This window comes from Telopea speciosissima, chromosome 7, assembly GCF_018873765.1.
Source record: "Telopea speciosissima isolate NSW1024214 ecotype Mountain lineage chromosome 7, Tspe_v1, whole genome shotgun sequence".
NCBI classification, from domain to species: Eukaryota; Viridiplantae; Streptophyta; class Magnoliopsida; order Proteales; family Proteaceae; genus Telopea; species Telopea speciosissima.
This window is the reverse complement of record NC_057922.1, coordinates 9663970-9686544: the sequence shown is the minus strand read 5'-3', so window position 1 is coordinate 9686544 and position 22575 is coordinate 9663970. Positions and strand designations below refer to the sequence as shown.

Below are 22575 nucleotides of genomic sequence, written 5' to 3'. Positions count from 1 at the left end.
GATCAGAAACCATTTAACTTCACGATATTTCGATGTCGCACTTCCGTCATCATAAGAATTTCACTTCTGAAAGTTTGTTGATCAGAAATCTCGTCGTCATCTGAAGAAGAGTTGATCTTCTTAACAGCTACCAATTGACCCGTTGACAACTCTGCTTTATAAACACTTCCATGTCCTCCCACACCAATGCAATACTTGGGATCAAATTGTTCAGTTGCTTCAATGATGTCTTGGTATGCTATCCTCCCATCATAATTCCATATTGTAAACATGTCCCTTCGTTGTTGGTTTGTAATTGGGTCCTCCTCATTTATGCATCTCATTCTTTGGCCAAAAAATAAAAATGTCCCCCCAAGGAATGCTAATAGAAGAAACAACAATACTGCTATGAGAGATATGATAGGAATCATTGTTTTGTGGCTCTGTTTTGGGGTTTGCTTTTCGGTTGATGGAGAAATGCAAGGTCGCAAACGTGTGACATTGCCGCACAAATCTTTGTTGTGAATGAAAGCTTCCATTGAAGTATTTTGAAAGGCTTTAGTATCAGGTAGAGGACCCTCTAACTCGTTGTAGGATACATCGATGGTAATCAAGCTGAGCATTTGAGAGAAAGTATATGGAATGGAACCAAACAGCTTATTATGAGAGAGATTCAAAATTGTTAGCTTGTCCAAGCTTCCAAGCTGCCGAGGGATCTCTCCAGTGAACAAGTTATCACTAAGGTCAAGTAGGATCGGTAGGGAAACTAATTTACCAATTTCACCTGGAATGCTTCCGTTGAATCTATTCTTGCTCAAATTTAAGTAAAGCAGGTTCTTGCATTTCCCTAATTGTTTTGGAACTGATCCTCTTAGATTGTTCATTGAGAGGTCAAGTTGCTGAAGTTGGGAGAACAATCCCACATCCTCAGGGATGGTGCCCGAGAGTTGGTTATCGTTCAACTTTAGTATCAGCAAAGAGCTAAGTTTCCCCAATTCTCTTGGAATTGGGCCTAGGAGGAAATTAGAAGAAAGATCAATTCCTTGCAGCTGAGTTGATGAGTTTCCAAGCTCAGGTGGTATTCGACCAAAAATCTTGTTTTCTGAGATTTTTAGGTTTCCTAATTGTAGGCACTATACCCAATTAACTGAAACCTCACCAGACAATTCATTGTAGCTCAAATCAATGTACGTTAAATTCGGGTAAACACCAAAGACTTCTGAAATGTTTCCCTTGAGATGATTATTGTCAAGACGGAGTCTGGTTAGGCTCGTGCAGTTTCTCATGCTTCTAGGAATCAGGCCTGTGAAATGGTTATGACCTCCACAAAATGTTAGGAGTGACCCACTAATGCATATATGTTGTGGTAAATACCTAGTAAAAGAATTATTTGCAAGGTGCAAGTCTTGCAATTTTGTAAAATTGCTGATGATTTCCTAATGTACTTGACCGGATAATTGGTTGCTATGAAGGAAGATACCTTTTAGATTGCGCAAATTTCCAAGAGAAGTAGGAAGTTGATCAGTGAGACTATTCTTGGACAAATCAAGTACAGATAGAGATCTCATGTTTCCAAAAGATCTCATGTTTCCAAAAGAAGCAGGAGTTGAACCACTGAGATTATTTCTACTTAAATAAAGTCGGCCAAGATATCTCAAGTTTCCAATTTCTGGAGGGATAGAATCTGTCAAAAAGTTATACACCAACTGTAGGTCATAGAGATTGGTCAGGTTTCCAATTTCCATGGGAATGGAACCAGAGAGTGAATTTGAATAGAGGTACAAGTAGTTTAGCTTCCCCAAATTTCCAAAAGAAGCAGGTATTGAACCTGTCAAATAGTTTATGGACAAATCAAGCCGAACAAGAGAATCCAACCTCCCAAATTCAGGTGGAATGGATCCAGATAACAGATTATTGAACAACCACAAAAAAGTGAGATTGTTCAAGTTGCCCAGATTGGAAGGGATAGAACCTATTAGATTGTTATTTTGGACCATCAAGACATTGATGTTCGTCAGGTTTCCTATCTCCATGGGAATTGATCCACTTATTTGGTTCGAGTACAGAACCAACTGAGTAAGATCGTTCAAGCCTCCAATGGTGGAAGGTATCGAACCAGAAAGTTGATTTGCACCGAGATCTAGAACAACAAGGTTTTTCAAAGCACCGAAATCAGCAGGGATTGAGCCATTGAAATTGTTAGCGATGAGATAGAGGTGGGTGAGTTGGGAAAGGTTGGCAATGGTGACAAGGAGGGTATCAAAAAGAGAATTGCTACTGAGATCAAGATAGAGCAGATTAGGGAAGGATGAGAAGTTGAAGTCATGGAGGGTACCTTGCAAATCCATGCTGCCGAGGTTTATTATGGTGATGAAACCAGCTGCGTCATTGCAAGTAATTCCCTCCCAATTGCATGGATTGTGGCTGCTGCTTCCGTTTGCCAATTTCGTCCATGAAGGGAGTAGTAGCTGGGAATTGTTACTATGAAGGCTGGCCTTCCATTTAAGGAGAACCTCCATTGCTTCTGGTTCATGGAAATCATAATTGGAAGCAGGGGAAGGAGCAGGGGCAACTCCGAATGAAGAAGAAGAAGAAGAAGAAAAGCAATGGAGGTGGCCAAGAGAAGGAGCAATAAGTGGAGGAGGCAGAGTAGTAGTGAATTAGGTGCAAACATGGTTTTGCTTTTGCCTTGCAAAAACAAACACAACTGATTTACTGGTTGTTGTTGTTGTTGGGGACTTGGGATTCAAACTTATGGATCCAGGTCCTTTATAACGAGTTGTGGATAGACTCATCAATTGAACCATTCTATTCCAGTACATACTATTGTCTATTGACTGACTTCCACTACGCCGAAGGTTTGAATTAAGTCAGTTTGGAGCTTACCTTGGCCGAGAAGGCATTGGAAGATTGTATTTTCTTATATTCTTCGTTTCTTTGTTAGTATTATCTTCTTGCCGTAAACAATGTTCCCACCTTCAATGCTGTCTCGTGTTATGCTTGGAGCTAGTGTCCTGTATAATACCTCTGTTACAGTTCCATATCATTCATATGGGGTTGATCCCACATCAACTACGAAAGTGATTCGGTATGGGTTGATATGGTCTTGGCCGGGTTCCCTCACTTTGTAACCTGGTTTATGGGATTGATTGAGTTGGTTTGTATCAACATCCATTAATAGATAACGTAGAATATGGTTTAGAATTGACTTAGGCGGGGAAAAAGAGGGGGGGGGGGGGGAATTGATGATGCATGAATTTGAATGATTTTCCTCCCAAAGGTTGAAAAGAATGAAATGCTAATCTAGCTAGTCCTGTAAAACTTGGAAGCATCCAAGTTTGGGATGGTACATAAAGTCCAGACAAGAACTTCTAGCACTACCTACCGAAGGGTGGACATTAAAGGGGACGACTTGAGTTTTTTCCTCAAAAAGAAGAGAAAAAGGGAGAAAGTTTATAGGCATGAAATGTTAATATAGCCCTGCTTGAAGTATCCAAGTTTGGGATGGTAATACATAAGTGTTGACAAGAACTTCTAACACTACCATCATTAAAGGGTGTACATAAGTGCTACCATGCATCATTAAAGGGGATGACTTTGAGCTTTTTCCTTCGAAATTAAGGTAGAATTCAAAGAAGAGAAATTTGAAAGGAATGAAATGCTAATCTAGTCCTGGAAGACTTGGAAGTATCCAAATCTGGAATGGTACCTGACAACAGCAGCAGTAGTAGCAGTAGTGGAGAAATAATCTTAATCAAACCCAGTGGTGCATCATTTTGTTTTAAGGTTTTTAGCTCAAGAAGCTAAAGCCAGTGGATAGACTACATAGTGTGCAAATGATACGGCAAGTTGAGCTTAAGCCATACTAAAACTAAGAATACAAAATTTTCTGGCCTTCAATGTTTTAATCACATCTGATCCAATGAAGAGGGATAAAACTTTTGGGCTGGCTTGGCTAGCCCATGCCAGATCAATGCAGCCCTAGATTTAACCCTAATAAACTAGCCCTACAAAGGCCTAAAGAATTTTGGGCCAGGCCCAGCCTTAGCCTGATGGTCCTGCCCTGCCCATGTCCGAACTCTATTTTTAGTATATATATTAACAACAGAATTGCTCAATAGGGTTTCTCCCTTGGGTGCCCACCTAGTGGCCTATACATGGACCCTTGATAAGATGAGCCCATAAAAAAAAGTCTTGGCACCGTTTTTCCTCTCCTTATTCTTTTGTCAGTATAGTTTATAGTTCACATTGTTGAGCTGTTGTATGACGGTTGGGCCTCTTGTCAATAGTCGTTACTCAAATCTCCCTATGGGATCAGTCTCAGTTTTGTTTTTTTAGGGAAAAATAATATATTGATTCGATTCGATTCAATTTGATTTTGGTCTAAACCAATTAGATTGAAAAGACCAATCGAATGTACAAAACCTTTAAAACCCAATAAAATTTTGATTTTTTTTTTTTATGGTTTTATGTTTTCGGTTTGGGAAACAAAATTTGGTGTTCTCATGTGAGAGACAGGAACAACACCATTGTGTCTAAGAACAAAGACAAATAAGGCACTAAATAAAGAATCTATCGGGTATGTTCACAGTGCGTTAACCTTAAAAAATAATAGAATAATTCTAAGAACAATTAGTTTTTGATCTTTTCATTTGTAAAATCTATCAGAACTTGTACTTCATACACAGAAACCAAACTACTGCAACAGTGCAACTCCATTTAAAGAAAAAAATTAATATCTAATTAGGAATATTTGAAGACTTGAAGTCTGAAGTAGAGCTTCCACAGAAAGCTAGAGGATTATCACTATCATACGTATCTTCTTAGTTCTTTCACTTCCAACAATGAAATCAGACACTTTTTGCTAAAGATCAGCAAAATAAATTTTATAACAATTTATATAATTACTACTAGTATATACATCAATGACTTCTAATAAATTATTGTTTTTGATTTTGTATCGTTCATGAAAGATCCAACATTGTAGTATTCCAATCGAAGGCTACTTATCGGTTTTGTATTCCCTTTTGTGTCTCCTGCTCAACAGTTTTTTCATGGTTGCAGAAAGGACAGTTGAAGACAGTGTCGAGCTTTGGCAACTTCTTTTTGGGAGGTGGAATCTTCTTTGACATCCTCTTCCCTACATCCTCTTCCCTATGTCTCAAGCTTTCAACACAAACTTCTAATTACCTTGGATTCAGTACAAATCAAACAAATATGATCCCAAGTTTCTATACTCGTTGTGCAAGTGCTTGAATTGCAATATCTCATGATAAAGTTTGGAAAGATGATAAGCAGGAAGTTGCATAGAGTTGTTTTGGAATGGGCCTGGATATAAACTGACATTGTGATAATGATAGGTTTGTCATGTTGGGCTTTAGATTGATCAGAAGTGAAATCCGAGTCTGCATCAGATTCTTAAAGAGCTGAAGATATAAACAGAGGGAAAAGATCAACAAAATTAAATTTTATATATAATGTGTGAATTAGGGGTATCAAAAAAGCCTGACCAGCCGTGAACCTGAAGAGATCTTGGGCTAAGCATTTCAACCCGTAGGGAAGGCTTGGGCTGGCGGGCTGGACTGAGCCTAGGCTGAGGCCTTGTACTGAGCCCAACATAGCACAGCCCAACCTTATGTATACAATAAATGTATTTTATTATAGCACAAGAGAACACTAACCGATCATGCAGGCCCGACATCAGCCTCATAGCTAATAAAAGTGCACATAAAAGTATTTGTTTGGATGCGATATTCAATTTTACTGGGGTTTAAACGGTTTTTTCGCACACAAAGGCATTGGTTTGTGTCTAGGAACAAGAACCATGGTAACCACGAGACCAATTAGCATTCTTTTTTCCCTTTACTAAATTACAATATTAACATACACAGTATTTTAAAATGTTTCCATTTACCACCAAAACCTTTTTTTTTGGGGGGTAAATTTCATGGACACGCCCTCTAAGTATTCAATATGTCATGGACTTATCAAACATTGAAAAAATATCAACCTTCCTTCCCCCTAACGTTAAGCACAGTTAATACCTAAAGGTAAAATATCCATTTTAACCCTAAAGTTGAAATATCCATTTTAACCCTAAAATATCAACCTTCCCCTTCTTCTTCCCTCTTTTTCCCGTTGGAGCATCTTCTTCCCGGCGACCAAAGGTCAGCTCTACAACCGCCCCATCTACCGTCCTCTGCCGAAGCCCCAGCGCTACCGCCGCAGTTGCTGCTGCATCTGTTGCCTCTGGACTACGCTACTCATCATCACTCTCATCCTGCTCCCCGCCATCGCCGACGCCGCCCTCTGGGTTCTTTACCGCCCCCACCGCCCTACATTCTCTGTGACGTCCGTCCGGATCTTGCAGTTCAACGTCACCACTTCCTTTGACGGCTCCTCCTCCAAGCTCAACTCCAAGGTCGATCTTACGATCGTCGCTCGCAACCCAAACAAGAAGCTCATTTTCTTATACAACCCAACTGCTGTGACCATGAGCAGAGGTAGGCACTATGAGCAAAGTCGCTTTTAAATTCTACTTGAAGCCTACAACAATGGCGGATTTCTGCAAATCGTCCTTGTTCTATTCTGATCAACAACTCTGCTACGCAGAAATACTTCCACCTTCAGTGGTATTTATCATCTAAGCCTTCTACTTTTTCTTGCTTCCTCTTCTGCTTCTCCAACTGGAATCGTTCTCCCAAATGTCATTGGTACAGGTACGAGCTAGAATCAAAGTCGCAGTCCTCAATTTTCTCAAGATCTTGAATTCTCCGAATCCGGCCATCACCGACCTTCCTCTGGTTAGGATTCTCTTTAATTTCCTTCTCTCCTCCTTTTGTAGTTCAAAGATTTTCAGCTTCAAAACCTGCATATTTGACTGATTGTTTGAAATTCCACTAATAAGTAGAACAAATTGTGGTTAAATATTGTCAATTGTGTTTCGGAAGAGGCCGATCGTTTGTATGAAGAAATAGAGTAATGTCTTTTGTGTTCTCCATGACTCAATTATTTCAAATGAAATCTATATTTTCATGGAAAATTTTCAATTAAAATCCGAACTGACTTACATAAATAGATAAGTAGGACGTCAAATAATAGTCGAGTGAGCCGTGGATTGATGACGGATGTTTCCTCAATTTTTCTCTCACACTCTTTTTGCACGAGGTCTCTAATGCGAGCCAATGCCGCCAAGGCCTTCGTTAGAAGTAGTGAAGATACCTTGCGACAAAAGGTTCACTGGTAGGGACTATGAGGAGAGGTAAACAGAGATTATGGGTAACATTTCAGGCTAAATAGAACATGATTGGGAGAGAAATAAAGAGTTGCAGGTTGAACGCCCGCGACTTTGTCTTCTATCTTCTTATGTAAATTGGGGTTTTACCCTTAAGGCATTATAGTAAGTTCGTCCTTTTTTAAGGGTAAGTTGGTCATTATAAAAAAACTAACAACAACTTAAGTGCACAGGTCTAACGAAATAGACTAAGATAAAATATAATCACAAAATAAGAGTTGTCTGTGATATTTTTTCAAAGTTTGGCAAGTCCGTGACATATTGAATACTTAGAGGGGTTGTCCATGAAATTTGCCCCCTTTTTTTTTTCATTTTGATTCATGTGTTAAATGTAGCAATGGTTATTACCCCCAAACAAAAATTGTAGCAATGGTTAGTGCTTGAATTGAATGTGTTTCTAAGCGTGAAGTGAATTTTTTCTTAATGAAAGTGAACTAACTTTGTCTCAATTATATCTTGGTCAATGCGATTTACTCTGTCTTATAAGGGTTTGTTAGTTAATTCAAGTTTTCGAAATCCAATCATTTTTGTAAAAGTTATTTGACTACTGTATTTTTCAACAAATAAAATCTCATTTTTTTTGGGGGTTGATAAGGTTTAAATGGTCACCGTCAATAATAAGATTCACCATTTGAAATCAAAGAATTCAATAATTTGGTGACCACCAAAATGGCCGAATTGTTAGGTCTTGAGATTTCAAAGAGGTCTAAAGTGCACATTATTAGCACAAGAAGGGGGAAATGGATCATTTCATAACGTGGCAAAGATGATAAAAACATACAAATTTATCATAACCTCACATAATAGGAATTTTCACAATAATGTGTTTAAGAAGCATGACAAACAAACTGCCTTCTTCATTACATACTAAGCACACAGGAAGGAAAAGAGTAAACGAGCTTAAACAACACAATTTCTTCATCTCTTGGACTAAATTCACATCTCAAGATTCAATGCATGGAGTTGTTTTGGAACACTGCAAATTGATAGCTCTTGAGACATATGTTGCATGGTTGGCCGAGAATGTGGATTTTCATGCAAACAAGAAGATACCAGCTTCATAATCGAAGCCAATTTCTCAGCAACTTGATTTATGGGGGGTGAGATGCGTTGATCAATTATATCCTTCAATAGTATGTTTTGTTCAGAAGATGGTAATGTTGAAGAGGATAATGATCGCAAAGTGGGGATGAGTTCTCCTGGATGCTTTCCCATCATCACTTCAAATGTTACCACACCAAAGCTATAGACATCACATTTTTCAGTCACCCTCATTGTGTAAGCAAGTTCTGCAGAATAAGTAAAACAAATAAAATTAATAAAAATAATAAGTGGTTCCTCACACCTACAATATGGCTATTTTATACCATGCGGAGCAAAAAAAATGGCATTTGAAATTTGGATAGATTTGTTTACTACCTTAGGTGTAACATGTAACAAACATAGATAATGGTTCATATTTATTTTGAAATTGTAAGGATTTCATGACTCATGAGTAGACTTGGGAGTCACCAACACTACTTTGGTCAATAGACTTAAAGGTTGAGAGAGTTTCTAGGTGTTGATGCATTCTAAGTGTAAGTGTAAGAGAGAGAGAGAGTGAGAGAACCTGGTGCAAAATATCCATATGTTCCTGCAAGAGCTGTCCAATGGGATGAATCAGGCTTTAAAAATCTACTAATGCCGAAGTCTGAGACATGAGGCTCAAAGTCTGAATCCAACAAAATATTGTTGTTTGATATGTCTCGATGAATGATTGGGGGTGAGCAGTCATGGTGCAAGTAAGCTAGAGCCTGGGCTACACCTTTAACAATATTAACCCTTTTAGTCCAATCCAATTCTACCGCTTCTTCATCCATGCTTAGGATCTTAGACAAGCTTCCTTTCTCCACATATTCATACACCAAAAATGAGTGTCGTACGTGGGAACAGAAACCATACAACTTCACGATATTTCGATGCCGCAATTCCGTCATCATAAGAATTTCATTTTTGAAAGTTTCATGATCAGAAATCTCGTTGTCATCTGAAGAAGAAGTGATCTTCTTAACAGCTACCAGTTGACCTGTTGACAACTCTGCTTTATAAACACTTCCATGTCCTCCCACACCAATGCAATACTTGGGGTCAAATTGTTCTGTTGCATCAATGATGTCTTGGTATGCTATCTTCCCATCATAGTTCCATATCGTAAACAGATCTCTACGTTGTTGGTTTGTAATTGGGTCCTCCTCATTTATGCATCTCATTCTTCGGCCAAAAAATAAAAAAGTCCCCCCAAGAAATGCAAATAGAAGAAACAACAATATTGCTATGAGAGATATGATAAGATGCATGGTTTTGTGGCTCTGTTTTGGGATTTGTTTTTTGGTCGATGATGAAGAAATGCAAGGTCGTCGCAAACCTGTTACATTGCCGCACAAACCTTTGTTGTGAATGAAAGCTTCCATTGAAGCATTTTGAAAGGCTATAGTATCAGGTAGAGGACCCTCTAACTCATTGTAGGATACATCAATGGTTATCAAGCTGAGCATTTCAGAGAAAGTAGACGGAATGGAACCAAACAGCTTATTATGAGAGAGATTCAAAATTGTTAGCTTGTCCAAGCTTCCAAGCTGCCAAGGGATCTCTCTTGTGAACAAGTTATCACTAAGGTCAAGTAGGATCTGTAGGGAAACTAATTTACCAATTTCACCTGGAATGCTGCCGTTGAATCTATTCTTGCTCAAATTCAAGTAAAGCAGGTTCTTGCATCTCCCTAGCTGTTTTGGAACTGATCCTCTTAGATTGTTCATTGAGAGGTCAAGTTGCTGAAGTTGGGAGACCAATCCCACCTCCTCAGGTACGACACCAGAAAGTAGGTTATCGTTCAACTTTAGTATCATCAAAGAGCTAAGTTTCCCCAATTCTCTTGGAATCGGGCCTAGGAGGAAATTTGAAGAAAGATCAATTCCTTGCAGCTGAGTTGATGAGTTTCCAAGAAGCTCATGTGGTATTCGACCAGAAATCTTGTTTCCTGATATTTTTAGGTTTTCCAATTGTAGGCACTTTACCCAATTCACTGAAACCTCACCAGACAATTGATTGGAGCTAAGATCAATGTAAGTTAAATTCGGGTAAACACCGAAGACTTCTGAAATGTTTCCCGTAAGATGGTTATTGTCAAGACGGAGTCTGGTTAGGCTCGTGCAGTTTCTCATGCTTCTGGGAATCGGGCCTATGAAATGGTTAGCATCTGCAGAAAATGTTATGAGTGACCCACTATTACATATATGTTGTGGTAAAGACCCAGTAAAAGAGTTATTTCCAAGCTGCAGGTGTTGCAATTTTGTAAGATTGCTGATTTCCTGAGGTAATTGACCGGATAATTGGTTATCCAAAAGGAATATACCAACAAGATTGGTCAAATTTCCAAAAGAAGTAGGAAGTGAACCACTGAGACTATTGCTTGACAAAATAAGTATAGATAAAGATCTCATGTTTCCAATAGAAGCAGGAAGTGAACCCCTGAGACTATTTTCATTCAAATAAAGTCGGCCAAGATATCTCAAGTTTCCAATTTCTCGAGGGATGGAACCTGTCAGAGAGTTATCCGACAATTGTAGGTCATAGAGATTGGTCAGGTTTCCAATTTCCATGGGAATGGAACTAGAGAATTTATTTGTATAGAGGTACATGTAGTTTAGCTTCCCCAAATTTCCTAAAGAAGCAGGTATTGAACCTGTCAAATAGTTTGTGGACAAATCAAGCTGAACAAGAGAATCCAACCTCCCAAGTTCAGGTGGAATGGATCCAGATAACATATTCTGGAACAACCACAAAAAAGTGAGATTATTCAAGTTGCCCAGAGTGGAAGGGATGGAACCTGATAGATTGCAATTTTGCACCATCAACACTTGGAGCTTCGTCAAGTTTCCTATCTCCATGGGAATTGATCCAATTATTTGATTATTCCCGAGACCTAGAAAAGTCAGGTTGTTCAGAACACCTAAAGCAGCAGGGATTGAGCCGTTAAGATTGTTATTGTAGAGATCAAGGTAGGTGAGTTGAGAAAGGTTGACAATCTGTGCGGGGATGGAACCAAAAATGAATTGTTACGGAGATCAAGATGGATGAGATTAGGGAAGGATGAGAAACTAAAGTCATGGAGAGTACCTTGCAAATCCATGCTGCCGAGGTTTATTATGGTGACCACTCCTGCAGCGTCATTGCAAGTAATTCCCTCCCACTTGCATGGATTGTTGTTGCTGCTTCCGTTTGCCAATTTCCTCCATGAAGGGAGTAGTAGCTGGGAATTGTTATTCTGATGAAGGCTGGCCTTCCATTTAAGGAGAGCCTCCATTGCTTCTGGTTCATGGAAACCATAATTATTGGAAGCAGGGGAAGGAGCAGGGGCAACTCCGAATGAAGAAGAAGAAGAAGCAGAAGCATTAATGGAGGTGGCCAAGAGAAGGAGCAGTAAGTGGAGGAGGCAGAGTAGTAGTAGTAGTAGTTGTTTCTTTCTTCCAACAAAGGAAAAGGGTAGCAGTAGTGAAGAATTAGGTGCAAACATGTTTTCCAAGTAGTAAAACACACGTACACAACCGATTTTGCTGGTCCTTCCTTGCTGGGTGTTCCAAACTTACGGCTCCAGATCCTTTAAAAAGATGCAGGTGGGCCATACCACTAAACACCCATTGGTCCATGTATAGATGTGGGGCCACTAAAAATATTCGGGGAATCGGAGAATTTGATTTCTAAAACTAAAAAAAAAAAAACAAAAAGAGAAAATGGAAAAAATGATCATTTGATGAAATTTCCTTCTCGTTGATGTGAATGTGATTGGCCAACCTGGCTCTCACCTAATGTGAGAATGATGTGTGGCGATGGATGTAATCTGCCATTAGGGCTACGCAATTGGTGACAGATCTGACCTCAATTGGGTCTTACACCTTACCTCGCCCCACGGAAGGGTCAGATCTGTCCCCATCCGTTCCCATGTGAATAGCTGACCAAGACTTTGCAACTGGGCAATCGGTTGACTGACTTCCCCTGTACTGATTTAATATATCGACTAAATGTATGATACCCCATCCCATCCCACACCCCATTGTTGAAAAAGATAGATTTAATCTTGAAGCAAGGTACCTCACCAATAGAAAGAAATGACAGTTCACATTTTACTGCAATGTGAGAGCTGAGGGCCAAAACTTAGAATATGGTGGGTTATGGGCAAGAGTGAAAAGAGTTATTCAAAAGTGGTTGTAATCGATGGATGATTTGGTAATTATGTAACTGAGCTCCATTAGAAATCCATATAATTTGATGGGATTGCAATAAGGAGTCTATCCATTCATGGGCTGGATTGTTAAATACACTTCGCAGAATGGTAAGGTTGTTAATTCTTATCTTCTTGCTTATCACCAAAAAGGTGGATTTAGAACTTGTCACGGATTTTGATTGTCCCTTCTTATTACTAAAAGTTTTTTAAGTAAAAAGGTCAAAAAACCTTTTGAATGCAATAAGGAGTTTGTCCTCCCTCTACTTGTGAACAACTTTCTCTCCCTCATTATAAATGAAAAGATACATACATTTACATCTTTGGCTGAAATTGAAAATAGACTCAATCCATCCATCAATTGAACCATTCTAATTGACTGACTTACTTCGTCTACGTACGCTGAAAGTTCAAAGTCAGTTTGGAACGGAACTTCCCCTTGGCCGAGAAGGCATTGGAAGATTGCCTAGTAGCTTCTGGGCCACTGTCTTTAATATTTGGGTGGTCCTTGGCATCTCCTCTAACCCCAAGTCTTCCTATCTTAATGGCAGTAACTCCAAGTCCGTCAAGGCAGATGAAGGACCTGCAGATATTATAGAATGCGAAGAAGGCTATTATTATTGGGTAACCCAATTTGGGTTTTAGTGAGAGAATGCTAATAAAATTCTTATGGGGAAAGGGTTCTCTGTAAGCCTACATAATGTCTTACAACCTCTCATAAAGTAGTTTTATGTTCGTTTTTATATTAAAAAAAAAAAAAAAAAAAAAATAAAAAAACCTTATGAGAGGGCGTGGGAAACACTTTCACTACTTGTTTCCTTCATTGCTAGTCTCGCACATTATACTTGGAATGTCATGTATAATACCTCTATTACAGTTTCATATTAGTTATATGGGGTTGATCGATCCCACATCAACTATGAAAGTGATTTGGTATAGATTGATATGGTCTTGGGTTCTCTCACTATGTAACTTGGTTTATGGGATTGAGTTCTTCTAAGATTCGTATAATGATTACATGTCTACAGACAAAAACCCTGGAACAGAGTGAAACCACTTAATAAGCCGGTTTATGGGGATCGATGAATTGACTTGCATCAACATCCAATAGATAACGTAGGATATGGTTTAGAATTGACTTAGATAGGGAAAAGGGGGGATTGATGTGTTCGGTCTGGAAATTGGGAGAGGCTGGATTTGAATGATTTTCCTCCCAAAGGCAGAAAAGAAGAGAAAGAACAGAAACTTGATAGGAATGAAATGCTAATCTAGACCTGGAAGACTTTGAAGTGTCCAAGTTTGGGATGATACGTAAGTCCTGACAAAAACTTCTAGTACAACCTACCCTAAGGGTGGACATAAGTGTTACCTTAATAAAAGGAGATGACTAGGGCGTTTTCGAAAAGAAGCAGAGAAGGTTCATAGGAATGAAACGCTAATCTAGCCCTGAAAGACTTGGAAGTATCCGAGTCTAGGTAATCCTTAAAGTCTTCAAGGCTCAAGTCATACCCTTTAATTGACGTAACATTTACGACGTACGGTTCACATTTTAATGCAATGTGAGAAGTCAAACCTTAGAATATATATGAGGTAGGGGAAAGAGTGAAAAGAGTTATACAAACGCTATTAATCTAGTCCTGGAAGACTTGGTTATTAAAGCATCTGGTGCTGCTAGAGGGCCATTTTGTTCAAGGTTTTATAGCTCAAGAAGCTAAAGCCAGTGGATAGACTATATATATAGTATGCAAATGATACAGCAAGTTGAGCTTAAGCCATACTAAAACTAAGAATACAAAGTTTTCTGGCCTTTAATGTTTTTGTCATGTATGTCTCAATTCTTGGACTCGTTTCAAGAATGACTCGCCTCGACATTTTGGTGGCGACCGAATGGAACTTTTTCTGATATCTGTGATGGTAGCAGAGGGCTTGGATCGACTCGATCCGATGGAGGAGTATTTATGTTCCTTACCCGCTTTATTGTAAAGAGAGAGGAAGATTTTGGGGTTTTCGTTCTAGGGTTTCAGAGAGAGAAGAGAAGTGATTTGGGTGTTCTTGAGAGTTTCCATTGTAATTTTTCTCCGATTTACATAGTGAATCATCTTCGTCTTCGTCCGGATGTAACACACCATACTGGTTGTGAACCACGCTATATCTCTCGTGTTCTTTTGCTTGGTTCTTGTTCTTTTCGTGATTTTGTTGGTGTTTGCTATTACGCTTTAATCACATCCGATCCAATGAAGAGGCATATAACTTTTGGGCTGGCTTGGCTAGCCCATGCCAGATCAATGCAGCCCTAGATTTAACCTAAATAACCTGCTCTGATGGCATTTGTGTTTTCATATAAAAAGATACTTCTACCCCCTTATTTTGAGGGGAGAGAGAGAGACACCCACACATGGAAATGCTGGCGTAAGACAGAAAACTACTTCCCAAGGAAATTTTATCATTATATCCACTATTTAGAGTAGATTACATTGTAGTTAACCGTTTTATCGCACCTCATTGATGTACTCCTCCATGCCACTTGCTCAGAGAACCCTCTTCTTTAAAAATAATAAACCACTAAGTAACTATTATTCTAAATAGTTAAATATATCTCCTTTAATAATAAAAGATGGAGAACAACTTTTTATCTGAAGTCTTTCAAACACCTACTCTATTCATGTTTTCTGAGATAAGCTCAAGATACAAAGTTAGTTTTCAGTCTCTGTGGATATCAATGCCAAAAATACAAATGTTTCACCCATATTTTTATGGCTAAAGTGTCGCGGTGCGTGCATAAGAAAAGTATTGCAGGACATTGTTTGATTTTAACCGTCCATTTAAGCAATTAAAATCTCAACCGTTGGACTTTTTTTATCTCAATTAACCAAGACTTCTTGTTACCGGTATGCCTTCTCTCCCTCTAACCTTTGCAAAACCCTATGACAATCTCTGCAAACCCTTGAAACCACAAAATCAAACCGGATTTGTAACTTTATGTACTCGTAAGAAACCGTTGAGCAACTGCAACTCGGATCATGAGTTTTCAAAAGACATCGTTGATGTTACAATTGCTGAGATGGCCAAGAAGATCATAGTTTCATTTCTGGAAGCCGCAGCTACAGGAGAGTAAGATATGATCTCGCAAGTCTTCTTTAAGAAATTGGCTAAGGTTTTGATTTTTAATGGTTTTAACATGGATGAAAGTCTCATGCCAATAATTTATTTGGTTAGATACAAAGACCCAAGCTTTGAGATTAAAATGCATCTGATCAAGTCTCTCATCGTTAAGGAACAAAATGGATATTACTCAAAGGCTGAAGCTTCATAATAGACTTGGAAATTGGAACGTCCCAATCCTTGCTATGATCATGATTAGAAACACACACCCATCATAAATAGACATGGGACCCATCGTCTTCTTCTTTGTGCTTTGGCTTACGTTTCGCTTCGTTAGTTCATGCCACCGCAGATGGCGAAGATACGGTGGGTAGCTTGCAACCTATTCCAATGCCGTCGAACGGAGTTTGGTACATGCTATTGATTTTTCGAGAAAGAGGACTCTCACCCTCTCTCTCCAAGGATTTTGACCTTTACCAAGCATATGCCTTCCACCACATGCGTTGCCTCCTTTGACGATAGCAACATCGTTTTCCATCCCTCACTCCATCCCCTCTCTCGACAGCAAGAACTTCAGAGCACTTCTGGAACCTCTTACAATTCCACCCATAACTCCAATCTAGGTAGGGAAGCATTGTTGATCGGTGGTTTACATACAGTAAAACAAAAACTGAACTCGTATCACCGTAATAGAAAGCAACCATTGATTTCTATTCATATTCATTGGATGGTCGAGATTAATCTAATTCTAGATGTACGGTTATTATTAAAAAGACGTGAAAATAACTTCGCAGAACACACGTTCTACTACCACTCACCCTATTTTTATTTCAATTTGCCTTGTGAGGAATTTCTTAGTCTCTTGAAGAATACCAAATATTGTTACTGGCCAATGATATAACACTAAGAATATACAAACACAAAGGTTCTAGCATACCCTATCCTAGCGGTTCAAAGTACCTTTTTCCTATTTTTAATTAGTTTTAAAAACACCTAATTTTTTTTTTTGGTAAGAAAAACACCTAAATTTAAAGCAAGTCAAAAAAATAAACCATTTTAAATGGTTAATATCTTGTCATGAGTGGAAAGAGTTGTATAGCTATCATAGACAATGAACACAAAATTCATACAGTCGAACTAATACCCTTGAACATTATATATAGAACAAACATATAGATAAAAACAAGGCAAACATGACAAAAACATACAAATTTATCATGACCTCACATAATAGGAATTTTCACAATGTGTTTAAGATGCATGACAAACAAACCGCCTTCTTCAAAACATACTAGGCACACAAGAAGGAAAAGGGTGAACGGGCTTCAACAACACACAAATTCTTTGACTAAATTCACATCTTAAGATTCAATGTGTAGAGTTGCTTTGGGAAACATTGCAAATTGATAGCTGAGACACATGTTGTATGGTTGGCCGAGATTGTGGATTTGCTTGCAAACAAGAAGATGCCAGCTACATAATCGAAGCCAATTTCTCAGCAACTTGATTTATGGGGGGTGAGATGCGCTAGTCAATTATATCCTTCAATAGTATGTTTTGTTCAGCAGATGGCAATGGTGAAGAGGATAATGATGACAAAGTGGGGATTAATTCTCCTAGATGCTTTCCCATCATCGCTTCAAATGTTACTACACCAAAGCTATAGACATCGCATTTTTCAGTCACCCTCATTGTGTAAGCAAGTTCTGTAGAATAAGTGAAAAAAGTTAAATTAATAAAAATAAAAAGTGGTTTCTCACACCTACAATATGGCTATTTGATTCCATGCAGAGCAAAAAATTTGACATTTGAAATTTGGATAGTTTTGCTTACTACCTTAGGTGTAACATGTATCAAAAATAGGTAATGGTTCATATTTATTTTGAAATTGTAAGGATTTGATGACTCATGAGTAGCCTCGGGAGTCACCAACTCTACTTTGGTCAATAGACTTAAAGGTTGAGAGAGTTTCTAGGTATTAATGCATTCTAAAGTTATTACACATTGATGGAGAGAGAGAGAGAGAGAACCTAGAGCAAAGTATCCATATGTTCCTGCAAGAGTTGTCCAATGGGATGAATCAGGCTTTAGAAATCTACTAATGCCGAAGTCTGAGACATGAGGCTCAAAGTCTGAATCCAACAAAATATTGTTGCTTGATATGTCTCGATGAATGATTGGTGGTGAGCAGTCATGGTGCAAGTAAGCTAGAGCCTGGGCTACACCTTTAACGATATTAACCCTTTTAGTCCAATCCAATTCTACCGCTTCTTCATCCATGCTTAGGATCTTAGACAAGCTTCCTCTCTCCACATATTCATAAACCAAAAATGAGTGCCGCACGTGGGAACAGAAACCATACAACTTCATGATATTTCGATGTCGCACTTCCGTCATCATAAGAATTTCATTTCTGAAAGTTTCATGATCAGAAATCTCGTCGTCATCTGAAGAAGAGGTGATCTTCTTAATAGCTACCAGTTGACTTGATGACAACTCTGCTTTATAAACACTTCCATGTCCTCCCACACCAATGCAATACTTGGGGTCAAATTGTTCAGTTGCTTCAATGATGTCTTGGTATGCTATCCTTCCATCATAGTTCCATATCATAAACATATCTCTACGTTGTTGGTTTGTAATTGGGTCCTCCTCCTCATTTATGCATCTCATTCTTCGGCCAAAATATAAAAACAGTTCCCCCAAGAAATGCAAATAGAAGAAACAACAATACTGCTATGAGAGATATGATAAGAAGCATGGTTTTGTGGCTCTGTTTTGGGGTTTGCTTTTTGGTTGATGGAGAAATGCAAGGTCGCAAACCTGTGACATTGCCGCACAAATCTTTGTTGTGAATGAAAGCTTCCATTGAAGCATTTTGAAAGGCTTTAGTATCAGGTAGAGGACCCTCTAACTCATTGTAGGATACATTGATGATAATCAAGCTGAGCATTTGAGAGAAAGTAGATGGAATGGAACCAAACAGCTTATTATGAGAGATATTCAAAATTGTTAGCTTGTCCAAGCTTCCAAGCTGCCGAGGGATCTCTCCAGTGAACAAGTTATGACTAAGGTCAAGTAGGATCTGTAGGGAAACTAATTTACCAATTTCACCTGGAATGCTTCCGTTGAATCTATTCTTGCTCAAATTCAAGTAAAGCAAGTTCTTGCATTTCCCTAATTGTTTTGGAACTGATCCTCTTAGATTGTTCATTGAGACTTGAGAGGTCAAGTTGCTGAAGTTGGGAGAACAATCTCACATCCTCAGGTATGGTGTCAAAGAGTTGTTTATCGTTCAACTTTAGTATCAGCAAAGAGTTAAGTTTCCCCAATTCTCTTGGAATCGGGCCTACGAGGAAATTTGAAGAAAGATCAATTCCTTGCAGCTGAGTTGATGAGTTTCCAAGCTCAGGTGGTATTCGACCAGAAATCTTGTTTCCTGAGATTTTTAGATTTCCCAATTGTTGGCACTTTACCCAATTCACTGAAACCTCACCAGACAATTGATTGGAGCTAAGATCAATGTAAGTTAAATTCAGGTAAACACCGAAGACTTCTGAAATGTTTCCCTTAAGATGGTTATTGTCAAGACGGAGTCTGGTTAGGCTCGTGCAGTTTCTCATGCTTCTAGAAATCGGGCCTATGAAATGGTTATCATTTCCAGAAAATGTTAGGAGCCCACTATTGCATATATGTTGTGGTAAATACCCAGTAAAAGAATTATTTCCAAGCTGCAAGGCTATCAATTTTGTAAAATTGCTGATTTCCTGATGTACTTGACTGGATAATTGGTTGTTATCAAGGAAGATACCATTTATATTGCTCAAATTTCCAAGAGAAGTAGGAAGTGGGCCAGTGAGACTATTCCTGGACAAATCGAGTACAGATAGAGATCTCATGTTTCCAAAAGAAGCAGGAAATGAACCACTGAGACTATTTCCACTTAAATAAAGTCGGCTAAGATATCTCAAGTTTCCCATTTATGAAGGGATAGAATCTATCAGAAAGTTAGACATCAACTGTAGGTCATAGAGATTGGTCAGGTTTCCAATTTCCATGGGAATGGAACCAGAGAGTGAATTTGAATAGAGGTACATGTAGTTTAGCTCCCCCAAATTTCCAAAAGAAGCAGGTACTAAACCTGTCAAATAGTTTATGGACAAATCAAGTTGAACAAGAGAATCCAACCTCCCAAGTTCAGGTGGAATGGATCCAGATAACAAATTATTGAACAACCACAACAAAGTGAGGTTGTTCAAGTTGCCCAGAGTGGAAGGGATGGAACCTATTCGATTGTTATTTTGGACCATCAAGACACTGATGTTTGTCAGGTTTCCTATCTCCATGGGAATTGATCCACGTAATTGGTTCGAGTACAGAACCAACTGAGTAAGATTGTTTAAGCCTCCAATGGTGGAAGGTATCGAACCAGAAAGTTGATTTGCACCGAGATCTAGAACAAGAAGGTTTTTCAGAGCACCGAAATCAGCAGGGATTGAGCCATTGAAATTGTTAGCGATGAGATAGAGGTGGGTGAGTTGGGAAAGGTTAGCAATGGTGGCAGGGAGGGGACCAAAAAGAGAATTTCTACGGAGATCAAGATAGAGCAGATTAGGGAAGGATGAGAAGTTGAAGTCATGGAGGGTACCTTTATTATGGTGATGACTCCTGCAGCGTCATTGCAAGTAATTCCCTCCCAGTGGCATGGATTGCTGCTGCTGCTTCCGTTTGCCAATTTCGTCCATGAAGGGAGTAGTAGCTGGGAATTGTTATTCCTATGAAGGCTGGCCATTGCTTCTGGTTCATGGAAACCATAATTGTAAGCAGGGGAAGGAGCAGGGGCAACTCCGAATGAAGAAGAAGAAGAAGAAGTAATGGATGAGGTGGGCAAGAGAAGGAGCAATAAGTGGAGGCAGAGTAGTAGTGAATTAGGTGCAAACATGGTTTTGCTTTTGCCTTGCAAAAACATACACAACTGATTAACTGGTTGTTGTTGTTGTTGTTGGGGACTTGGGATTCCAACTTATGGATCCAAGTCCTTTATAAACGAGTTGTGGAGACTCATCAATTGAACCATTCTATTCCAGTACATACTATTGTCTATTGACTGACTTCCTCTACGCCGAAGGTTCGAATTAAGTCAGTTTGGAGCTTACCTTGGCCGAGAAGGCATTGGAAGATTGTATTTTCTTATATTCTTCATTTCTTTGTTAGTATTATCTTCTTGCCGTAAACAATGTTCCCACCTTCACTGCTGTCTCGTGTTATGCTTGGAGCTAGTGTCATGTATAATACCTCTGTTACAGTTCCATATCATTCATATGGGGTTGATCCCACATCAACTACGAAAGTGATTTGGTATGGGTTGATATGGTCTTGGCCGGGTTCCCTCACTTTGTAACCTGGTTTATGGGATTGATCGAGTTGGTTTGTATCAAGTATCAACATCCATTAATAGATAACGTAGGAAATGGTTTAGAATTGACTTAGGCGGGGAAAAGGGGGGGGGGATTGATGATGCATGAATTTGAATGATTTTCCTCCCAAAGGTTGAGAAGAATAGGAAGTTGATAAGAATGAAATGCTAATCTAGCTAGTCCTGTAAAACTTGGAAGCATCCAAGTTTGGGATAGTACATAAGTCCTGACAAGAACTTCTAGCACTACCTAGCTAAGGGTGGACATTAAAGGGGATGACTTGAGTTTTTTCCTCAAAAAGAAGAGAAAAAGGGAGAAAGTTTATAGGCATGAAATGTTAATATAGCCCTGGAAGACTTGGAATTATCCAAGTTTGGGATGGTAATACTTAAGTCTTGACAAGAACTTCTAACACTACCATCATTAAAGGGTATGACTTTGAGCTTTTTCCTTCGAAATTAAGGTAGAAAAGAAGAGAAAGTTGATAGGAATGAAATGGCTAATCTAGTCCTGGAAGACTTGATGGTACCTGACAACAGCAGCAGTAGTAGCAGTAATGGAGAATTCTTAATCAAACCCATTAGACATATATACTGTAATGGATGGATGATACGTTAGCTGTGTAACTGAGCTCCATTGGAAATCCATCAAATGTGATGGAAATGACCATTTTGTTTTAAGGTTTTAGCTCAAGAAGCTAAAGCCAGTGGATAGACTATATAGTATGCAAATGATACAGCAAGTTGAGCTTAAGCCATACTAAAACTAAGAATACAAAATTTTCTGGCCTTCAATGTTTTAATCACATCTGATCCAATGAGAGGGATAAAACTTTTGGGCTAGCTTGGCTAGCCCATGCCAGATCAACGCAGCCCTATATTTAACCCTAATAACCTGGCCTTACAAAGGCCTAAAGAATTTTGGGCCAGGCCCAGCCTTAGCCTGATGGACCTGCCCTGCCCATGTCCGAACTCTATTTGAGTATATATATTAACAGCAGAATTGCTCAGTAGGATTTCTACCTTGGGTGCCCACCTATGGACCCTTGGTTCAATTCGATTCAATTTAATTTTGGTCCAAACCAATTAGATTGAAAAGACCAAATGTACAAAACCTTTAAAACCCAATAAAATTTGATTTTTTGTTTTATTTTTTAGTTTTCAGTTTGGGAAACAAAATTTGTTGTTCTCATGTGAGAGAGGAACAAAACACCATTGGGTCTAAGAACAAAAACAAGTAAGGCCGTAAATAAAGAATCTATTGGGTATGTTCACAGTGTGTTAACTTGTACAAATAATAGAATAAATCTACGAACAAACTATCAGAACTTGTACTTCATACACAGAAACCAAACTATTGCAACAGTGCAACTCCATTTAAAGTAGAAAATTAATATCTAAATAGGAATAGCTGAAGACATGAAGTCTAAAGTAGAGCTTCCCCAGAGAGCTAGAGGATTATCACTATCATATGTATCTTCTTAGTTCTTTCGCTTCCAACAATGAAATCAGACACTTTTTGCTAAA

General features: G+C 38.8%; 4 protein-coding genes and 1 long non-coding RNA gene across 5 annotated transcripts; 1 reads left to right on the top strand and 4 right to left on the bottom strand.

Annotated features, from left to right (window-relative positions):
- Nucleotides 1-2: 2 nt before the first annotated feature.
- Nucleotides 3-2498, bottom strand: LOC122668196 (MDIS1-interacting receptor like kinase 2-like). The gene is made up of 2 exons (XM_043864789.1): nucleotides 1460-2498; nucleotides 3-1099 (listed from the first exon to the last, which is right to left on the bottom strand). Exons 1-2 carry the CDS (start codon nucleotides 2496-2498, stop codon nucleotides 3-5), a joined length of 2136 nt encoding a protein of 711 aa, XP_043720724.1.
- A 3997-nt stretch (nucleotides 2499-6495) lies between these two features.
- On the top strand, nucleotides 6496-7171 carry LOC122669673. The gene is made up of 3 exons (XR_006334063.1): nucleotides 6496-6611; nucleotides 6699-6782; nucleotides 7058-7171. It is a non-coding gene; the product is annotated as an uncharacterized LOC122669673 (long non-coding RNA).
- Nucleotides 7172-8099: 928 nt separating this feature from the next.
- On the bottom strand, nucleotides 8100-10113 carry LOC122666855 (MDIS1-interacting receptor like kinase 2-like). Its single transcript, XM_043862950.1, has 2 exons — nucleotides 8883-10113; nucleotides 8100-8562 (listed from the first exon to the last, which is right to left on the bottom strand). Exons 1-2 carry the CDS (start codon nucleotides 10066-10068, stop codon nucleotides 8210-8212), a joined length of 1539 nt encoding a protein of 512 aa, XP_043718885.1. The 5' UTR covers nucleotides 10069-10113; the 3' UTR covers nucleotides 8100-8209.
- A 44-nt stretch (nucleotides 10114-10157) lies between these two features.
- Nucleotides 10158-11615, bottom strand: LOC122668194 (probable leucine-rich repeat receptor-like protein kinase At1g35710). The gene is made up of 4 exons (XM_043864788.1): nucleotides 11429-11615; nucleotides 11161-11234; nucleotides 10327-11079; nucleotides 10158-10196 (listed from the first exon to the last, which is right to left on the bottom strand). Exons 1-4 carry the CDS (start codon nucleotides 11613-11615, stop codon nucleotides 10158-10160), a joined length of 1053 nt encoding a protein of 350 aa, XP_043720723.1.
- A 5988-nt stretch (nucleotides 11616-17603) lies between these two features.
- Nucleotides 17604-18693, bottom strand: LOC122668193 (MDIS1-interacting receptor like kinase 2-like). The gene has a single exon (XM_043864787.1). It carries the CDS (start codon nucleotides 18303-18305, stop codon nucleotides 17604-17606), a length of 702 nt encoding a protein of 233 aa, XP_043720722.1. The 5' UTR covers nucleotides 18306-18693.
- Between the last annotated feature and the right edge of the window lie 3882 nt (nucleotides 18694-22575).

Excerpts from the sequence above, each read along its gene's own strand:
- LOC122668194 (XM_043864788.1), bottom strand. The coding sequence starts at position 11,615 with ATGGAGGCTCTCCTTAAATGGAAGGCCAGCCTTCATCAGAATAACAAT. Across the intron at positions 11,080-11,160 it reads CGAAGCTCCAAGTGTTGATG|AATATGTTATCTGGATCCAT; the intron begins GTGCAAAATTGC and ends TGGTTGTTCCAG. Across the intron at positions 10,197-10,326 it reads GTGAGGTTTCAGTGAATTGG|GCCCGATTCCAAGAGAATTG; the intron begins GTAAAGTGCCTA and ends ATTTCCTCCTAG.
- LOC122668196 (XM_043864789.1), bottom strand. The coding sequence starts at position 2,498 with ATGGAGGTTCTCCTTAAATGGAAGGCCAGCCTTCATAGTAACAATTCC. Across the intron at positions 1,100-1,459 it reads AAATTTGCGCAATCTAAAAG|GAAACCTAAAAATCTCAGAA; the intron begins GTATCTTCCTTC and ends GCCTACAATTAG.
- LOC122668193 (XM_043864787.1), bottom strand. The coding sequence starts at position 18,305 with ATGAGATGCATAAATGAGGAGGAGGACCCAATTACAAACCAACAACGT.
- LOC122666855 (XM_043862950.1), bottom strand. The coding sequence starts at position 10,068 with ATGAACAATCTAAGAGGATCAGTTCCAAAACAGCTAGGGAGATGCAAG. Across the intron at positions 8,563-8,882 it reads ATATGGATATTTTGCACCAG|AACTTGCTTACACAATGAGG; the intron begins GTTCTCTCACTC and ends CTTATTCTGCAG.